Below are 19,860 nucleotides of genomic sequence, written 5' to 3' on the forward strand. Positions count from 1 at the left end.
ACATTTTTATAACATATGATGATGATCTGACACAAACAACCTGAAAGAATTTGCAGACCAACTCAGATCCCCAACTCCACTTTACTCTTTTTTTACACCCAAAAAATACAAAGCTGCAGATTTTTTATCTGACAAATTTGGGTTTAATTAATTTTAACTTTATTTTGTATTTTAATTGGATGATGGACTGACTTAACAGTGTAAAGAGCAAAAACGAATTTTGGTGGAAGTATGAGGTGTTATTAACTGACAAAATTAAAGCTTAAACAGCAAGCTTAGGGGATTTTGGACAGAATGTAGTGGATATTTGATTGCTTCTTCGCTGCTTTTTCTGTTGCATAATCATTACTGGAATTTACCGTAGTAACATCGGATGGAATGAAATTTGAAGAAAATTTTACTATAGCAGATGTAACGGTATTATGGAGGTATTTCGTAAGTGTTTAACGTGTCGGCTTGGTATGGAGAGGGGATTCCGAAGAATCGAAGATTGATTGTGGAATTAGACTCGGAAACCGTGATTAAGATGATGAGTGAGAACTACGAGAGGTTAGTGATTTTATCATTACGTTCATGACTGATTGTAAGTATCTAGCTTCAGGGTTTGAAGATGTGACTTTCACGCATGTGCTGAGGGAAGACAAAGATTTTCTTGCAAATTTTGGTCAGGTTTAAGACTGTGGTACAACGGTTTTAGAGGACTCACCTGAGAACATGTTGGGGCTCTTTTCTACTAATGCCAGGGGGCTAGGTTTAAAATATCAACTAATGCCCACCTTGGACGGGCGGTTTCACAAAAAAAAAAAAAAAAAACATGTCAGGTTGTTTGTTTAATTTGTTTACTTGCTTTTTAAAAAAAAATGAAAATAGAGTGTAAATAGATGACACATCTATTATCATTCAAATTGGGTGGTCATATGATCGAACCTCCAAATGATATGGGCAATGATTTTTTGAGTTGAAGAAGATCCAGAAAATATAGAACATATACTATTTTTATATATCCAACTCTTATTTTAAACTCGTATTCTTAAAATTTTCTTTGTTCCAAAAAAAATTCAAAACCATATCTAATTAATTAGGATTCTATTTATGCACGTTATGCTATTTGGCAAAATTATTGTGATATAGTATAAAGGTAAATAGAACAAAGTAAAAGAGCAAAAAGTAATAAAAATAAAAATAGGAACGTTTCACTAGGACTCCCTAAGGTTTTTGACAATGATGCTTAGCCTAAAGATTTTTTATTTTTTTTAAAGTGTTGTTTCAATTATAATGTAGTATATGTTCTATATTTTTATTATATTTTTATATCAGTTGCAATCCAAAAAATCAATACCCCATAGATCAGGTAGTTCAAAGAGTCAATATCCTATGGATCATGATTCATATTATATTGTAATTGCTGACATATACAAACCTTGGTCCATGGTATAATTTGTCGTTAATACCCATTACTCACTATCGGAATTCAATTCTGTGACCTTCCCTAAAAAAAACTAAAGAAATACCATCTGAGCCCAAGTTGCTTGGCATCGGGCTTGTTTATTCTCTATTTTATTGGAAGAAATGGCAAGGGGAAGAATGGATATTAGGGAGTGTGGACTAAATTGAAACTAAAATATAAAGCTCATGGGACTAAAGTTGAATTTGAAAAGAAAGTGGGAGCTAATATCTAGTACCAAAAAAAGATGAGGGTCCAAGTGAAATTATCCCAAAAAGTGTAGACTGTAGAATTGTGGAATAAAGCATGAGAGAGAGAGAGAGAGAGAGAGAGAGAGAGAGAGAGAGAGAGAGAGAGAGAGGTAATTAGTGGAGTGACAGAGTGTTGAAAAACAAGCGCATTGGTTTTGCAGAAATAGGAAAGCGATCTCAACGGACAGCGAGGAAATGAAGACTAATGAGGAGTGGAAATGGTTTGACATGCAAGGCCCTGAGCTGCTTCTTGCGTCAGCACTGCCATTAGAAGATTCCTCTTTTAAATCCCTCAATAATCCCTCTTTCCCTACAACAACACTAACTACTTCCACTACACTATCACCTCAAGAAGCCCCAGAGAGAGTAGAAGAAACAATGGAGGGTTCTGAGAGTGGAGAGAAGCCCACCTCTCCTCCTCCCACTGTTGCCTTCAGGGAGCTCTTCAGATTCGCAGATGGTTTGGACTATGTTCTAATGGGAATTGGAAGTCTGGGTGCCTTTATTCATGGTTTTTCTTTGCCACTGTTCCTTAGATTCTTTGCAGATCTTGTTAATTCTTTTGGCTCTTATGCTAACGATGTTGATAAAATGACTCAAGAAGTTTTGAAGGTATTTCTAATTTACTTCCGCCTCTCACTATCTTTAATTTGATGATTTAAAAGGACCCAAAAAAGTTTGAGTCTTTTTTCTGCTCTGCTTGTTTCTATCTTGCAGTATGCATATTACTTCCTTGTAGTGGGAGCTGCAATATGGGCATCTTCATGGGCAGGTAAAAATTCATCAAGATTGAGGCTTTATACTTTAGAATGGTGTTTTGTGTCTGGTTTCTTGATTGAATTTGGAAGTTTGAATAATGGTTTCAGAGATTTCATGCTGGATGTGGACTGGGGAGAGACAGTCAACCAAAATGAGGATAAAGTACTTGGAGGCTGCTCTCAACCAAGACATTCAATATTTTGATACTGAGGTGCGCACCTCAGATGTTGTTTTTGCCATCAACACTGAAGCAGTGCTGGTCCAAGATGCCATTAGTGAGAAGGTGAAGACTAAGACTAAGACTTCTAAAGGAAAACCATTTTTCATTCTTTCTTGGGGCTTTGATTACCATTTCTTTGTGTTTCTGTGCAGTTGGGGAATTTCATTCACTATATGGCAACATTTGTGTCTGGGTTTGTGGTTGGGTTCACAGCAGCATGGCAATTGGCTTTGGCCACTCTTGGTGTGGTTCCTCTCATAGTTGTGATTGGGGCAATTCACACCATGACCTTAGCCAAGCTCTCTGGGAAGAGCCAAGAAGCCCTGTCAAAAGCAGGGAACATTGTTGAGCAGGTGAGAACCAGAAACAATTCCACTCTTCTTTTTTTAATTATAAATTGCTGGCCAACTATTATGTAGTGTGATGACACCACTGTTACCATTCTAAATTGGTGGTCACAGGATCGAACCCAAGTGGTGGGGCTTTGATTCTTTGGGCGGAAAAAAACTGGAAAAATATAGAACAGATACTACCTTGTAAATAATATATATATAAATTGCTGAATTTGGGAAAAAACTGCAGACTGTAGTTCAAATTCGAACCGTGCTGGCGTTTGTTGGCGAGTCAAGAGCATTGCAGGCCTACTCTGCAGCACTGAAGGTTACTCAGAAGATTGGATACAAGGTTGGGTTTTGCAAAGGTCTGGGACTGGGAGCTACATATTTCACTGTTTTCTGTTGCTATGCCCTTTTGCTGTGGTATGGAGGCTATTTGGTTAGGCACCATTTAACCAATGGAGGACTTGCAATAGCCACAACTTTTGCTGTCATGCTTGGTGGAATGTAAGTGTTAGTGAATAATGACTCTCCTCAAATCATGTGAAATTCTTGAATTTTTCCTAATTTTTTTTTCCATTACTCTCTGTTTGATTATCAGAGGATTAGGTCAATCAGCACCAAGTATGGCAGCATTTGCAAAGGCTAGAGTTGCAGCTGCAAAAATTTTCCGCATAATAGATCACAAGCCAAGTGTTGACAGAAACAGCGAAACGGGTTTGGAATTAGACTCTGTTACTGGACAATTGGAGCTAAAGAATGTAGATTTCTCATACCCTTCAAGGCCAGATATTCAAATTCTGAACAATTTCTCCCTCACGGTTCCTGCTGGGAAGACGATAGCCCTGGTTGGAAGCAGTGGCTCTGGAAAAAGCACTGTGGTCTCTCTTATTGAGAGATTTTATGACCCCACCTCAGGTAGCAATCTACACTAAACAACAGACCTCTTTATTCACTCATGAATGCTATATAAGAGCAATGAAAATCCGCGTTAATGAATATTTGGTCTGCAGGACAAGTTCTGCTAGATGGGCATGATATAAAGACGCTAAAGCTGAGATGGCTGAGACAGCAAATCGGGCTAGTAAGCCAAGAGCCAGCACTCTTTGCCACCACAATCAAAGAAAACATACTGTTGGGTAGGCCCGGTGCTAGTGATGCCGAGGTTGAAGCCGCTGCTCGGGTTGCCAATGCCTATTCTTTCATAATCAAGCTTCCTGATGGCTTTGATACTCAGGTCAGTGAATATGGAGCACATGCTTTAACATTATATGGTCAAACTGCAATTACGCAATGTGTGATTCAATGATGCTAAACTTAAAGATATAGAAGAACTCAAGTTGTCAACAAAGCTGACTGCAATTTATTAATAACTTAGATCTACTATATTATTTTCCCCTATATTTGACTCCTGAGTTAACTGTGGTACTGGCTATTGGTCCCCGGTATCTATTCTGGATAGGCTTGTTATAATAGCACACATAAGATCAATTAAGAATTGCTTTCTCTAGCCAAAGATCAGTGGTCCTGGTAGGACCATACCAAAATCTGATTATATAAGTAGAGGGGACCAAGGTGTAATACTATAATCTATAATGTCATGCTACTCAACTACTCAAGACATTTGAAAGCTCCAACAAGTCCTTTTTTGATGCATAAGATAACTCCATCGACCATTTAGAGAGATGTGTTTTCCTAGTTACATTAATGGCTAAGTGGCTTGTTTAGTCAACACACAAGACAAATTATTATTATTGTTGTAGTTGTTGTTATAGTTAAAGAAGTCAATGCGTTAAAGAATAGGGTAAAATGGTTGATTGGTTTCTGTCAACAGTGCATATGCTTAGTTTCATTCAAACCTAAAATCGAGAACAAGTCCACAACAGACATCAAAGATTTGTATCAATTTGCTCATAAAACGCTGAGATGCATCATGATGATCTCGTGAAACGACTCTTAACTGGACCAACAGAAAGTGAGCTGTTAAATGAAAATTGCAGGTAGGAGAGAGGGGGTTACAGTTATCGGGAGGACAGAAGCAGAGAATAGCTATAGCAAGGGCAATGCTTAAGAACCCGGTGATCCTTCTTTTGGATGAGGCAACGAGTGCATTGGATTCGGAGTCAGAAAAGCTAGTGCAAGAGGCTCTGGACAGATTCATGATAGGAAGAACAACACTTGTCATTGCCCATCGGCTATCTACCATCCGAAAAGCTGACCTTGTGGTGGTTCTGCAGCAAGGTAGTGTATATGAAATTGGAACGCATGATGAGCTGATTGGCAAAGGAGAGCATGGAGTATATGCAAAACTTATCAAAATGCAAGAAGCAGCTCACGAAACAATCATGAATAATGCCAGAAAGAGTAGTGCAAGGTATGTTTTGCGAGAAAATCTTTTGTGAATGTCCTATGACCTGTGGCTTAAATGCTGTTGCTTACTTGCTTGCAGGCCTTCCAGTGCCAGAAACTCTGTGAGTTCTCCGATAATAACCAGAAACTCTTCCTACGGGCGATCACCATATTCTCGCCGTTTGTCTGACTTCTCTACCTCTGACTTTAGCCTCTCGCTAGATGTTGCCTATCCTAATTATAGACAGGAAAAACTTGCATTCAAGGAGCAAGCGAGTTCTTTTTGGCGGCTTGCAAAAATGAACTCTCCTGAGTGGGGTTATGCTTTCATTGGTTCCATAGGGTCTCTCATCTGTGGTTCTCTTAGTGCCTTCTTTGCCTATGTCCTGAGTGCTGTTCTTAGTGTCTACTACAACCCAGACCACGCCTACATGAGCAGAGAAATCGCAAAGTATTGTTATCTTTTAATTGGCGTCTCGTCTGCTGCTCTCATTTTCAACACGCTACAACATTTATTCTGGGACGTCGTGGGAGAGAACTTGACCAAAAGGGTAAGGGAGCAAATGCTGACAGCAGTGCTGAAAAATGAAATGGCTTGGTTTGATCAGGAAGAAAACGAAAGTTCCAAGATTGCAGCGAGGCTTTCTCTGGATGCAAACAATGTCAGATCGGCCATTGGTGACCGAATCTCAGTAATTATGCAGAACTCAGCTCTCATGCTGGTTGCATGCACTGCGGGGTTTGTGTTGCAGTGGCGCCTAGCCCTTGTGTTAATTGCAGTTTTCCCGGTTGTCGTTGCTGCAACGGTTTTGCAGGTTGGTATGAAACAATACAGTCAAATCAGCGTGTTTATATCCACGTTTTCTTTTAGTTTTTTTACCATCTCTTCAATTCTCTACAGAAAATGTTCATGAAAGGATTCTCTGGAGATCTTGAAGCTGCTCATGCCAAAGGCACACAGCTGGCTGGAGAAGCTGTTGCAAATGTAAGAACCGTTGCTGCGTTTAATTCAGAAACAAAAATTGTCAGTCTTTTCACTGCAAACCTCAACCCTCCACTAAGACGATGCTTCTGGAAGGGACAAATTGCTGGAATTGGATATGGAATAGCCCAATTCTTGCTCTATGCTTCCTACGCTGTCGGTCTTTGGTATGCCTCCTGGCTTGTCAAGCACCAAATCTCGGACTTCTCCAAGACAATCCGCGTTTTCATGGTCCTCATGGTGTCTGCCAATGGGGCAGCCGAAACACTGACTCTAGCCCCTGACTTCATAAAGGGTGGCCAGGCAATGAGGTCAGTTTTTGACCTCCTTGACAGGAAAACTGAAATTGAGCCCGACGATACAGATGCCACCCCTGTCCCTGAAAAGCTTCGCGGGGAGGTTGAGTTCAAGCATGTAGACTTCTCCTATCCCTCTCGGCCTGATGTTCTAATTTTCAAGGACTTGAACCTCCGGGCTAGAGCTGGCAAAACTCTTGCTCTTGTTGGCCCTAGTGGGTGTGGGAAAAGCTCAGTAATTGCACTTATACAGAGATTTTATGAGCCAACATCTGGACGAGTCACGGTTGATGGCAAAGACATCAGAAAATACAATCTGATGTCTTTGAGGCGCCACATTTCCGTGGTTCCACAAGAGCCCTGCCTCTTTGCTGCAACCATATATGAAAACATTGCTTACGGGCACGAATCAGCAACAGAAGCCGAGATCATCGAAGCAGCTACCTTAGCAAATGCTCACAAATTCGTATCCGCATTGCCTGATGGGTACAAGACCTTTGTTGGGGAAAGAGGAGCCCAACTCTCAGGAGGGCAGAAGCAAAGAATTGCTGTTGCCAGAGCCTTCTTAAGGAAAGCAGAGGTGATGCTGCTCGATGAGGCCACGAGCGCCCTCGATGCAGAGTCAGAACGGTGTGTGCAAGAGGCTCTGGAGCGGGCCTGTGCAGGAAAAACGACAATCGTGGTTGCACATAGGCTATCCACAATCAGAAATGCACATTCCATTGCTGTCATAGACGACGGGAAAGTAGCAGAGCAGGGCTCTCACTCCCATCTCTTGAAACACCACCCCGACGGGGTTTATGCTCGTATGATACAGTTACAACGATTCTCACACGGGGGGCAAGCCTTGAATATGGCAAGCTCAACTTCTTCAGGCCCCAGCAGAGAAGACTAATGCAAGTCCACAAGATATGAGTACGTATACCTCTCATACGCCTTAGTAATTTTTTTTTTTTTTGGGATTCCACTCTTGTGTTCACTTTCTTGGTAAATCTAGCAAGTATAGTATATAGCAGCCTGTTCATTAATCTAATATTCTAATTTATGTTTTCACTTCACTACTCCATTAAAATGAAGACACACACAGCAATTGATAACACAGAAATCTTACATGATATACACATTGCTAGCTGCATTGAATTGGAATATAATGTTAAACATGTTAAGCAGTCTTACCAGGCCAAGAACATTACCACCATCATCACATCATGGAAGATGAATCTTGTGCTTGCGAGTATATATACCAGATGGACATATTGATGTGGGGTTTTGTCTGCATTTGCACTTGCACCTCCCTGCCCTGCAGACTGATCTATCTACTAGTCTCTCTCTCAGCTTCTAGCTCTGTAAAAAGGATGATGACCCTAAAGAGCAAAATGGCTGGGAATAAGGAGGTGCAGGTGCAAATGCAAATAAAACACACACATCTTTAGTCCACCTCCATGCTCCATCTATGAATCTGCATACAAAGATTGGGAATATATTGAAGCCAAAGCCCATTATTGTGTAAATAAATATATCTTTTCTTACAAGTTTGACTCCCAACCAGACCAGCCTATTGGCCTTCTTAGTTTGAGCTGATCAGCTTCGAGCAATCCAGGCTGGTTTATATTTTTTGCTGGCTAAGATCACAAAGCAGGGTTTACCCAGTGCACACTCTCAGATCAGACATCTTTTCCAAAGTTGAACTGTCACTACTGCCACCCCATGCATTAGTGAAAACACGGACACGCATATATATAGCCAAATAAACAGCTGAATATATAGTTTTGTATTGTTTAAAGAATCTGTGCCATATGGCCATGCATGGCATGTAGTTTTCAGTGTTGAATCAGAAGCACGTGAACAGTATTATATATATTTGGGAATATAGAAGAAGAGTGTGGAGGGTATGTGAGGAAATGGTTGGTGGCCATTGAACCACTCGGTGGTTTACAGATGGAGATAATGGTAGGGTGGTGGATCGAGCGACAGACACAACATCCACTCGCTTCTTCATGCTTCAATTCAATCAATAACCAAAGCTGTTCTGTTATCTACGTGGCTTCTTCAAGCCCACACCTAATTGCTATCAAACAAAGCCACAACACCTCCAAATCTTACTTAGCTTCCCAAAACCAATAAAAAAATTATCGTATTTATTATTGGATTATCATATTTCAATCAGATTAGACTCTTATCTATTAAAATGGGGCACTTTTTAGTCTTTCTAGAGGACAAAGTGATAATGCATTTGGGGGACTACTGCTGGGATAGATAAGCCTCCGGATGATTTGAAGGATGAGAACAATAATATTTGTAAAATATAATGTTTTATTATTGATAAATCAAATAAACAAAGTAAATGGTGAGACGTATATATAAAGGTACAAGAATTAATCATAGTTAGAGCAAAATTGGTGAAAGGAAGAGTTACAATAATACACGGAAAAGAAAAAGGAATTTTGAAACTCATAAAATATAGAGTCCTAATACGTTTCTCAAGCGTAAAGTTCTCTAGAGAGAACATTGAGCTTGTCTCTTAGATGTGAGTCAGTGAGTGGTTTGTTGAAAATGTCTGCAAGTTGGTCCTTTTGTAAAGATGTAGTTCACTTGCAGTTCCTTTGAAGCTACTTTGTTACGAACAAAATGACAGTCTATTTTTACATGTTTGGTTCGAACATGAAAAACAGGATTGATAGTTTCACAAACAGATAAGTACTCTCAAGATTGTCACACCAGAGTCAAGGTGGTTTTGCTATTGTGAGTCCAAGTTCACGAATGAAGCGACTAGCCATGTTACTTTTATTAAGACATCCGCTATGGCCTTGTTTTCTGCTTCTTGAGGATCTAGTCGTTATCTTTTGTTTGCAACAAGCTCAGGAGATTAGATTTTTACCAATGATGAAGACAACAAAACCACTAGTAGATTTTTGGTCATTTGGACATCTCACCTAATTAGAGTCTGAGAAAGTATGAATATCATCAAAGTTAGATTTTATCAAATGTAGGTCATAGTTTAGGTCCATTTGACATACCTTAGAACTCGTTTGAGTGCTACCCAATGCTCAGTTTGGGAGAATACATGGATTGACAAGGTTTGTTGACTACAAAAGAAATATTTGGACGAGTGATAGTTAAGTACTAAATTGCTCTAACAAGTTGCAATGTTGTGTAAGATTCTCATGTGGTTGAGGCGTGATCATTACACTCAGCTTGTTATTAATTGGAATCGGAGTTGAGATTGGTTTGCAGTGTTCCATTCTCGACCTCTTGAGTATTTCAGTCATATATCTCATTTGTGATAGAATCATCGCCCCTCACTTTTAACTGTCTTTATACGCAAAAAGAAGTTCGAATGTCCCATATCTCTGATTTTAAAAACATCAGCTAGACTGTTTGTAATTGAAGTCAAGATCAACATAAACTAATAAATAAATCTTAAGTAATAGCAACTGAATAGATAAACAAAGACACGTCAATTTTCAAAGCCTTGAAACCAATTGAAAGTAAGAAATCATGAAGACATTTGAACCACGCACTAGGTGCTTGTTTTAAGTAATAGATTGATTTTTGCAACTTGCAAATGTGAATTGGAAAGTCTTTGTCTATATACCCGGGTGGTTGCTTCATAAATATATTCTCACTTTAGCATTCACTTGTGGGGTGGGTGCCCCTGAATACCTCCTATAGCACTACAAAGCAGTATGCCCAAGATTGTTGTAGATTTGGCACTTTGGAACAAAAAAAAACGACCACGACCATGGCTCCGATCTTGAGGTAATAGGTGGTCTATGCTAAGCGATGAGAGCTGTATGTGGTTGCAGGGAAACTGGTAGAGGGATGTCATTAGTGTAGATAAATTGAAGATTAGTGAGATAGTCGTTCAACTAATCAATGGTCACATGCTCTTTAGTGGTTAATGAAGAAACCACTGCATGATACTCAGGGTGGAGACCTTTAAATAGGTAGATATTTTTTTTTCATCTAAACCAATAGGCCGACCTTGTGATTAGTCTAATCAAAACCTTGGCCTTGCCAAGATACTCGCCTGTAGTGGAATCTCCTTAGCGTAAATATTACAGTTGACTAAGGAGACTCAAAGACGTGCTCGTGAAATAAACCTAAATGCCAGCTCAATAGCCTACCACAAGGCTCGGGATGTGGCATGTCCCACAAAAACATACATAATTTCATCGGACAGAGACGAGATGAGCATAGACAAAATAGAAGAGTCATGGCAGACCCAAGCTTGAGCCACATGATTGGCTACAACAAAACAACCATCCAGAGCGTGAATGTAGGAAGCCTGACATAGAAATGAGCCATCAACATATCCATTGAGATTTTTACCATGAAGAAATGGAACAAGTTGGATTTTCTAGAATAGATAAGTTGAGGAAGTAAGTTTGAGGGAAATAAAGTGATGAACCGTCTGTAGAGTATTCACCGGGGCTGGGTGTGGAGATGTAATATCTCAAATGGGTGGCAGCGATGACATGGGAGTAGTATTGGTAGCCATGGTGGGAGTAGTATTGGTAGCCATGGATTGTATGGTCTACTGATACTGGATAAGAACAATAATATTTGCAAAATGTTTTATTATTGATCAATGGGGTAATCAAAGTATATGGTAAGATGTATATATAGAGGTACAAGAATTAGTCATAGCTAGGGTAGGACTAGTTAAAGGAAGAGCTACAATAATACACGAGAAAAGAAAAAGAATCCTAAATATGATAAAATATAGAATTCTAGTATGAAGAACCTTTTTTTACTTGATGCTAGTAGCGCTTTGTTTAGCTAGGTCGGATGGTAATGGTTACCCTTTCGGGTCTCTTGATTGCACAAAAAAGAATTATATATTTTTAATAAATGAGAATTAAATTTGGTCAATTAAAATTTGAGGACTAAAAATGAAGAAAATGTATTAATAAGAAGGTAAACAAAATAGAAATGCATCGAAAATTAATAAGTTAAAGAACCGTCTTTTAATATAAGTAGTTTTCAACTCCAAAAAAAAAAAAAAAGCTTAATACTAAATTTTTATATTTCTTTTTTATTTTAACCGCTTAATATTGCACCCTTATAATATAAACTACAAAAAATTGTGCCAATGACCTCGTGGTCTAGTGGCACAAAATGATTCTCTCATATAAGAGGTAAGTAGTTAATACTACATTGTAACAGAGTCAGTAGTATTAAAAAAAATTACAAAAAATTGTTTGTTGTAGAAAGTAAGGATATATTAATCAACCAAAACAAATGTGAAATACATCTTGAAAAAAATTGCTAAGAAGATACAATTTATATAAACTTTTATACCCTAAATTTGGCGGGAGGCGTGGGGGTGATTATAATTAAATTTCAAAAATGTAAAACACAGCATACTGGCATACTGCCTTCATTAGTTCCGCCATTGCAAATTATTTTATTAATTTATTGATTATGACATGTTATGATTAATTTAAAAAATAAAATACTTCTAGTTATTTATTTATTTTTATTTCATTCAATAAAATTTGAAAAAATGACAAGAGTTATACCATGAAAGTATACATATTTAATTTGTCTTTTCCTTGGTTGTAATGATATTTTTTTATACACTAGATTAATTAGCTTACGCTAGATTAATTATAAACTCTCAAATCAAATTCTTGTTTGAGAATGTTCAAGGAATTAAGTCGTGAGTCGCCAAGTCAGTCATAGATTCCAATGCACCAACAAAATCCCCAACAAAATCTTTAAAATTATTTTTACATTTCATCCTATCAAGTCAATCATCACTCGTTATATCGTAGACCGTGGTTACAAAACGATGTCGTTTTAATAAGTGAGAGACAGAGCTTCGTAATTGACACTACAGTTCACCTCAAAAGATAGTGTCTTACATTTGTTTTGATATTATCGAATGAAATTGTAGTTATATCGAAATGTAACTGTAGTTGTGTTGAAATGTATTGCAGTGTATATGAACTGATACTGAATAACAGTTTCACATTTGTGTTTTTATATTATTGAATGAAACTGTAGTTATATTGAAATGTAACTGTAGTTGTGTTGAAATGTAACTACAGTGTATATGAACTGATACTGAATAACAGTTTCACATTTATGTTTTTATATTATCGAATGAAACTGTAGTTATATCGAAATGTAACTGTAGTTGTGTTGAAATGTAACTGCAGTGTATATGAACTAAAAGTGAATGGCGCGGAACGGAGATTGATTCATCCATCTGTTTTCATTAATCAAAACGACGTCGTTTTGATGCGCGGTCCACGATATAATTTGCGGTCAATCATCTACTCATCTTTACATTCAGTTATCAAGTATCATTTATGTCACATTTAGTAATCTCCATTAAAAAAAAAAAGAATGTGAATTCTTTTTAGTTCAAAATTATACCACCTTTAATGTCTTAATACTTTCGAACTAAAAATGTGACACAATCTAATAATTTTCTATGAAAATTTGGTCAAAAGAATTAAATGCCACAAAAAAATAATTGTACATCAAATACCACAAAAATAATATTTTAAAAAATTTAAATGTAAAAGTGACTTTATATTTATAAGATTAAAAGTGAAAATAATGTATAGAACAAATAATATTTTTTAAAACCATAACAGACAAAATTGGGAGTGAGATGCAGATTGCATGGTCTCCACTGATCGACGAAGGTCACGATGGAATTGATAAGACATCGCCAGAAATCGTCAGTGCACTTCATAATGCATCCGAAAACATAAGTTTTGGGATTTTTCATATTTTTTTTTTTGGAGAAAAAAAAGTTCATATTAAATCTCAAGTTTGAAGACAAAACATTACAGATGAAAGGAGGAGGGTTGTAGAGTCACTCAGAACAATCAGACATAGAAACAGACTGCCTTGTTAACATATAGGAGGCTGCCTGGTTGTAGAGCCACTCGGAACAATCAGACATAGAAACAAACTGCCTTGTTAACATATAGGAGGCTGCCTGATTCACTGACCATTTAGCAAAGGAAACATACACGTAAGAAAACTCATGTTTAATATCCATGGCTGCAATATAATAAAACTGCCATTCTCATCACGTAACACACTGTCAAAGCCCATCTTGCCACCTTCCTTATTAATGGCTACGTCAACGTTGAGTTTTAGGAACCTAGAAAGAAACTTATGATTCCATCCTTAGATAGTGAATAGGATTCAAAATTCTGCTCCTTATAAAACCAAAGATTTGATTCCTCTTTTTGCTAACCAACATGGGTAGACCAAGGTAAATACCATTTCCTCCCACAGACTCAATTCCTAGTATTTCTCCGACTCTCCTTCTATTTCTTTCACGCACTAAGGCTGTGTTTTGCAGAGCTTATTTAGGAGCTTATAGCTTATTTTAAGCTACTAATTAATAAGCTATAAGCTTTGTTTGGTAATGTTCTCAAAATAAGCTAGTAGCTTAAAATAAAAATTTATTTTGAAACGCTACTTCAGGTAGATTTTCAAAAATAAGCTAGTAGCTTCTTAACTTTTTTCCATCTTTATCCTTATCATTTTATATAAATGATGACATCATTTATCCCTCCCAATTAAAATTCTTTTGGACTTTTTTCTTCAATATGTTTCGTTGTAATTTTAATTTGATATTTGTGTTTGAACAATAATTTTTGTATGAACTAATTTTATGAATTATAAACATCTTGTTTTACTTTATATATTTTCAAATATATGTTCTTACTTTATATTTTATTAAATTATATTGATTTCATTATTTTATATTTTAATATGTAAACAAACATATTTAAATTTAAAACTATTTAACTTTTATGAAGATGTCCTTTTTAGTCTTTTTACATTTATCAACTTATCAAAAAGCTAATTTTAGCAAACACTTTTACGCATAACAGCTAGCTTAACAGCTCTTCAGATTTAAGCTTCGAGCTTATAGCTTTTCAACTTTCAGCTACCGTTTTTGCTAGGTTTGCCAAACATAGCCTAAAGCACACATAAGACTTCTCAAAATTAATTGTCTGCCCATAAGCCTTCGCATAAAGATCTGTTGGAAAAATAGCATTAAAATAACATTTTAAGTGGCCATTTTGTGCTACAATTTAAAGTGGAGTTCACATCCGATTTGAGTCGGGTCAATGCGGATTCGGGTTCTTCGTAGTTAGATGAAGAGATCGATATATTGTACGCTCAAAATGGATAATGGGTGAATGAGAAATTTGTTCTCAAAGTAGACTCATTTGAGATGGAATTTGGGTGAGGAAAAAACTTATGTAGCTTTTGTTCCACATTGGTTGGGAATGAAGATTTGCCCCACTATTTATACAAGTGTCTTTTTATGATTAAGTAACTTGTAAAACATAGGTGCTCTCTCTCGTGCGCAGCAAATCAAATCCCAAACTGAGCCTGAAAAGGTCGTACATAAGAACACTATAATTTAATCAAGGAATGCATCCGTACCAAAATAGTAGTGTCGAGTAATAACACTATATTTTCTAACATATTTGTTAGAGTAAGATTCTAGTACTCTAACATGTTTGATAGAAAACGAGCCTCGGACGTACAAAGAAGCTGTGACGAACCGGCTTGTTTGATAGAAAACGAGCCTCAGACGTACAAAGAAGCTGTGACAAACTGGCTTGTTTGATAGAAAACGAGCCTCGGACGTACAAAGAAGCTGTGACTTCTGCAGAAGGTCTGATGTGGAAAGAAGCTATCGTTGATCTTCCTCTGGGTTGTAAACCCTTAGGATCCAAGTGGGTCTTTAAAAGAAAAATGAAACCGAATGGTTCCATCGAGAAGTATAAGGCTAGACTTATAATCAAGGGTTATAGGCAACGAGAAAGCCTTGATTACTTCGATACGTATTCTCCTGTAATGAGAATAAACTCCATTAGGATGATCATTGCCATAGCCGCACTGCAGAATTTGGAAATCTATATGGAACAACCCGAAAGGTTTGTGGTTCCGGGCCAAGAAAATAAAGTATGTAAGTTAGTTAAATCGCTTTATGGTTTGAAACAAACACCTAAGCAATGACACGGGAAGTTTGACCATGCGATGTTAACTAATGGGTTTAAAATAAACGAAAGTGACAGATGTATCTACGTTAAGGAAACGATAGATGTGTATGTCATTCTTTGTTTATATGTGGATGATATACTCATCGTTGGTAGTAATGACCGAATGATCAAGTCTACCAAGAACATGTTGAATGCGAGATTTGACATGAAGGATATGGGTTTGACTGATTTAATCCTCGGGATTAAGATCATTAAAAGACCTGATGGTCTTGTGTTGAGCCAATCTCATTATGTTGATAAAATCCTTGCAAAGTTTAACAAGGATGATAATTAATCGGCTAAAACACCATTTGATATAAATGTTCAACTAACCAAGAACCACAGAGAATGTATTTCTCAAGTAGAATATGCTCGGGTTATTGGTAGCTTGATGTATCTTATGAGTTGTACAAGGCCAGATATTGCCTTTGCTAGTACTGTCAAAGCGGGCCGACTCGCCCCATCACGGGCCTCATTTTTGACGGGCTTTTGCGGGTCGGCCTGTTACGCCCGCGGACTTTTGATTTTGCTTTTTTTTTTTTTTTAAATTATACTTTGTACACAAAGTGTACACATGAGTATATATTCATGTGTACTGTACATGTACACATGAATATATATTCATTTGTACACGTACAGTACACACATGAATATAAATATATAGTTATGTGTACATAGTACAAATGAATATATATTTATATTCATGTACATGTATATATACATATTTTTTGTAAAACTATATATATATATTGCGGGTTGCGGGCTTAAGCGGGCTAGGCCCGCTCCTTCGCGGGCCATCTTTTTTGTAGCCCTAACCCCGCCCCACCGCGGGGCGCGTGCGAGTCAGCCCGCGGGCTTTGACCCATTTTGACAGTACTAGCCTTTGCAGTTAGTAAACTGAGCAGGTATACTAGCAATCCCGGTGAGGTTCACTGGAAGGCAATAGTAAGAGTTATGAGATACTTAAGTTATACTCGTGACCTCGGACTGCACTATATAAAATATCCTGATGTACTTGAAGGGTATAGCGACGCTAGCTGGATATCTAACATAAAGGATTCCAAATCATCGAGTGGTTATGTGTTTACACTAGCCGGTGCAGCCGTTGCATGAAAATCTTCCAAGCAAACAGTAATAACCAAGTCCACGATGGAATCTGAAATGATTGCCTTGGACAAGTGCTGTGAAGAGGCTGAATGGCTACGCCATTTTCTGGAAGATATTCCTAGTTGGGAAAGACCTGTACCTCCAATCTGTGTGCATTGTGATAGTCAAACAACAATTGGGAGAGTACATAGTCATATGTATAATGGTAAGTCTAGACATTTACGTCGTAGACATAACACCATTAAACAACTTCTCGCAACTGGTGTTGTCTCGGTTGACTACGTAAGGTCAATATACAATATAGTGGATCCGCTAACCAAAGGGTTGAGCAAAGAAGTTGTAGAGAAGTTGGCACGAGGAATGGGTCTAAAGCCCTTGGACTAAAAATTTCATAGTGGATACCCAACCTAGCTGGCACCTAAGTTCAATGGGACAACTAAATTATGGAATGAGCGTGTCACTGTGGGGGTCCCCGAGTCCCAACCACTCCTCGTTAAAATAGTGACTCCCGCACGAGGCTAGCACATTAGTGCTTTAATGATTCGAATGTCGAATTGACATGTGATGAGTATGCAATATCGATAGACATATGTTGAGTTGCGGGAAACTCGAGAAAGAATCACCTATGTGAGAGAGAAGTGTGGATCGCTTCAAACGAGAATTGAACTGGGCTCAATTCTTTAGAAACTCTTGCAGAACCAGGAACGGTGTCCCATGACCAAAATGAGCACAATCATGAGAACAGAACGTGGTTGGAAGGTTCCTGTGTGAGAGATATCAATGTCTACACAAACGGCAGTCGGTTCAAAGACATCGCGTTCTACCGTACAACCAGTAGAGTATATAGATCTCACGAGGCAAGGTTCAAAGGGTAACACCTACCCCTGCTATGCAGGAATCGACCGTTGAACGCAATTATTTCCGATTTCAAAATTCCCTTGAAAACAATTTTCATTCATTTGGGGGATTGTTGGAAAAATAGCACTAAAATAGAATTTTAAGTGGCCATTTTGTGGTACAATTTAAAGTGGGGTCCACATTTGATTTGGGTCGGGTCAATGTGGATTCGGGCTCTTCGTAGTTAGACGAAGAGATCGATATATTGTACGCTCAAAATGGATAATGGGTGAATGAGAAATTGGTTCTCAAAGTAAACCCATTTGAGATGGAATTTGGGTGAGGAAAAAGCTTATGTAGCTTTTGTCCCACATTGGTTAGGAATGAAGATTTGCCCACTATTTATACAAGGGTCTTTTTATGACTGAGTAAGCCTTAGGAAAATGTAACACACAAACGAGTCTCAAATTCACCAAGCTAAAGAAAATAAGCATCAAAACCAACTAAATTGTTGTTCTCCTACATGAATGCCTTTGCCATGCTGCTGGAACTGAGGAATGCCCCAAAAATCAGAAACGCGACTTGCCCTGCTCCTGGAACTGAGGAATGCCCCAAAAATCAGAAACGCGACTTTAAGTACTGGACTGCAGCAAAGTTCATGGTCAGGAAACGTTGTTGTTCGCCTGGCAGCACACGGCACCTTAACGGTCGTGAGGTGCCCTCCTCTTTTGATTGCTGACTCCTTTTATGCTCCGCTACTCGTTTCTGTCCTTGGGTAGATTTCTATGCTTCCAAAACTTGTTCAAAATGTCCAAAAATTCTTCCTTTGCTCCTCGTTGTGAATAAACTAAGCCTTAGGAAAATGTAACACACAAACGAGTCTCAAGTTCACCAAGATAAAGAAAATAAGCATCAAAACCAACTAAATTGAGGGGTAAATTATAGTACAAAATCAGAGATATCATATGCAACGAGATAATTAAAGTGCGTAAGTAAAAGAATAGAGAGAGAGAGAGATTTTATAATGGTTCGGTTATTAATGAAGCCTACTACACTCTTCTTCACAACTCGTGAAGGACTGCAATAATTTTCCCTTTATTACAATAATCTTTCTTGTGTGCTTCCTTGATCACAAAGCCGGACATCACACTTCTTCAGGTTTTTCAACTTTGCAAGTCTACTCCGCCTCTTTCTACTTTTCTCCAAGTAGAGATGGTTGGTAAAGATTTGGTTATTCTTTCCTCCAACTTGAAACCTTGGCTTGAATGTGAATGAATGAGCAATAAAGCACCGCAAGATTTCTGAGAAGCTAGATAAAACTTTTAACGGTTTTTCTCTCTTTTTCACACTAGATCGCTTGAGCTTGATAGCTTGTATGAATTTCGCAAAATCAGCACACCCATCTGAGAAAGATGAGGGTATTTATAGGTGTGAAAGTTTTGTCCCGTTGGAGGGGTCTAAACTCCTATTATTTGGTATCATCGAAATCTCAACACGAGGGGTTCCTAACACCATGGAAACCCAAAACTTATGTAATTTGTTAAATGTTATGTGAATGTGTGTTGTATGCTCTGTATTCTCTGTTTAAATGCTCGGGATAGTGTAATATGTGGTGATACGTGGTGCATTATATTGTTGAGTAAGTGATGTTGAAATGCTATATTGTTGTCTTGAAATATGTTCTGGATGGAGAAAATGTGATATGAAGTGTGGTGTTGCAGAGACGAGGCTATTGCCTCAGATTTCGGCGAACGGATGAGGCCGGCCACAGGGCTGGAAGCCTTGTCAGGCCAGCCCGTGCGTTGGGTGGCGGGCGAGAAGAGGCAATGCCTTAGGCCCTGCCGCCTCAAGCCGTAGCCGCACGGGGCAGTGCGGCAGGGTTCTAAGCCCCGGCGCGCAGCCGCGTGCGTGCGTGCTACGGGCCCTCAGGTACAGGGCCGCAAGCCCTGTACCCTTTGGTTCCAGTCACCCAATGTGAACCCGTGTGATGTGTTATCTGATGCCCAATTTTTCTATAACAGAGTATTTTTTGGCTAAAAATTTCTTTATTAGCAAAGCATGTTCACTCTCATTTTCTGTCTAGAAATCTATTTTGGTTATGCCTACTTTGAAATAATTGTAATCATGCTTGTCTATACGGGAGTACCCGATTTATATATTTAAAAATGGAAATTTCTCTTGTTTATATAAGCCCTATAATTTTAGTTACAAGTTTATACCTATTACTATTTTCAAACATACATAT

The 19,860-nt window shown here is 38.2% G+C and overlaps 1 protein-coding gene and 2 long non-coding RNA genes across 3 annotated transcripts; 1 reads left to right on the forward strand and 2 right to left on the reverse strand.

The window, feature by feature from the left end:
* Nucleotides 1-1,804: 1,804 nt before the first annotated feature.
* Nucleotides 1,805-7,726, forward strand: LOC116029225 (ABC transporter B family member 1-like). The gene is made up of 10 exons (XM_031271135.1): nucleotides 1,805-2,307; nucleotides 2,413-2,467; nucleotides 2,562-2,737; nucleotides 2,827-3,027; nucleotides 3,257-3,516; nucleotides 3,611-3,927; nucleotides 4,023-4,246; nucleotides 5,010-5,383; nucleotides 5,459-6,173; nucleotides 6,260-7,726. Exons 1-10 carry the CDS (start codon nucleotides 1,891-1,893, stop codon nucleotides 7,529-7,531), a joined length of 4,011 nt encoding a protein of 1,336 aa, XP_031126995.1. The 5' UTR covers nucleotides 1,805-1,890; the 3' UTR covers nucleotides 7,532-7,726.
* Nucleotides 3,937-8,621, reverse strand: LOC116029226. The gene is made up of 3 exons (XR_004100278.1): nucleotides 8,167-8,621; nucleotides 7,813-8,095; nucleotides 3,937-4,289 (listed from the first exon to the last, which is right to left on the reverse strand). It is a non-coding gene; the product is annotated as an uncharacterized LOC116029226 (long non-coding RNA).
* LOC116029227 lies at nucleotides 4,700-5,554 on the reverse strand. The gene is made up of 2 exons (XR_004100279.1): nucleotides 5,449-5,554; nucleotides 4,700-5,240 (listed from the first exon to the last, which is right to left on the reverse strand). It is a non-coding gene; the product is annotated as an uncharacterized LOC116029227 (long non-coding RNA).
* Nucleotides 8,622-19,860: the final 11,239 nt, after the last annotated feature.

Source organism: Ipomoea triloba, chromosome 9, assembly GCF_003576645.1.
Source record: "Ipomoea triloba cultivar NCNSP0323 chromosome 9, ASM357664v1".
Taxonomy (NCBI): domain Eukaryota; kingdom Viridiplantae; phylum Streptophyta; class Magnoliopsida; order Solanales; family Convolvulaceae; genus Ipomoea; species Ipomoea triloba.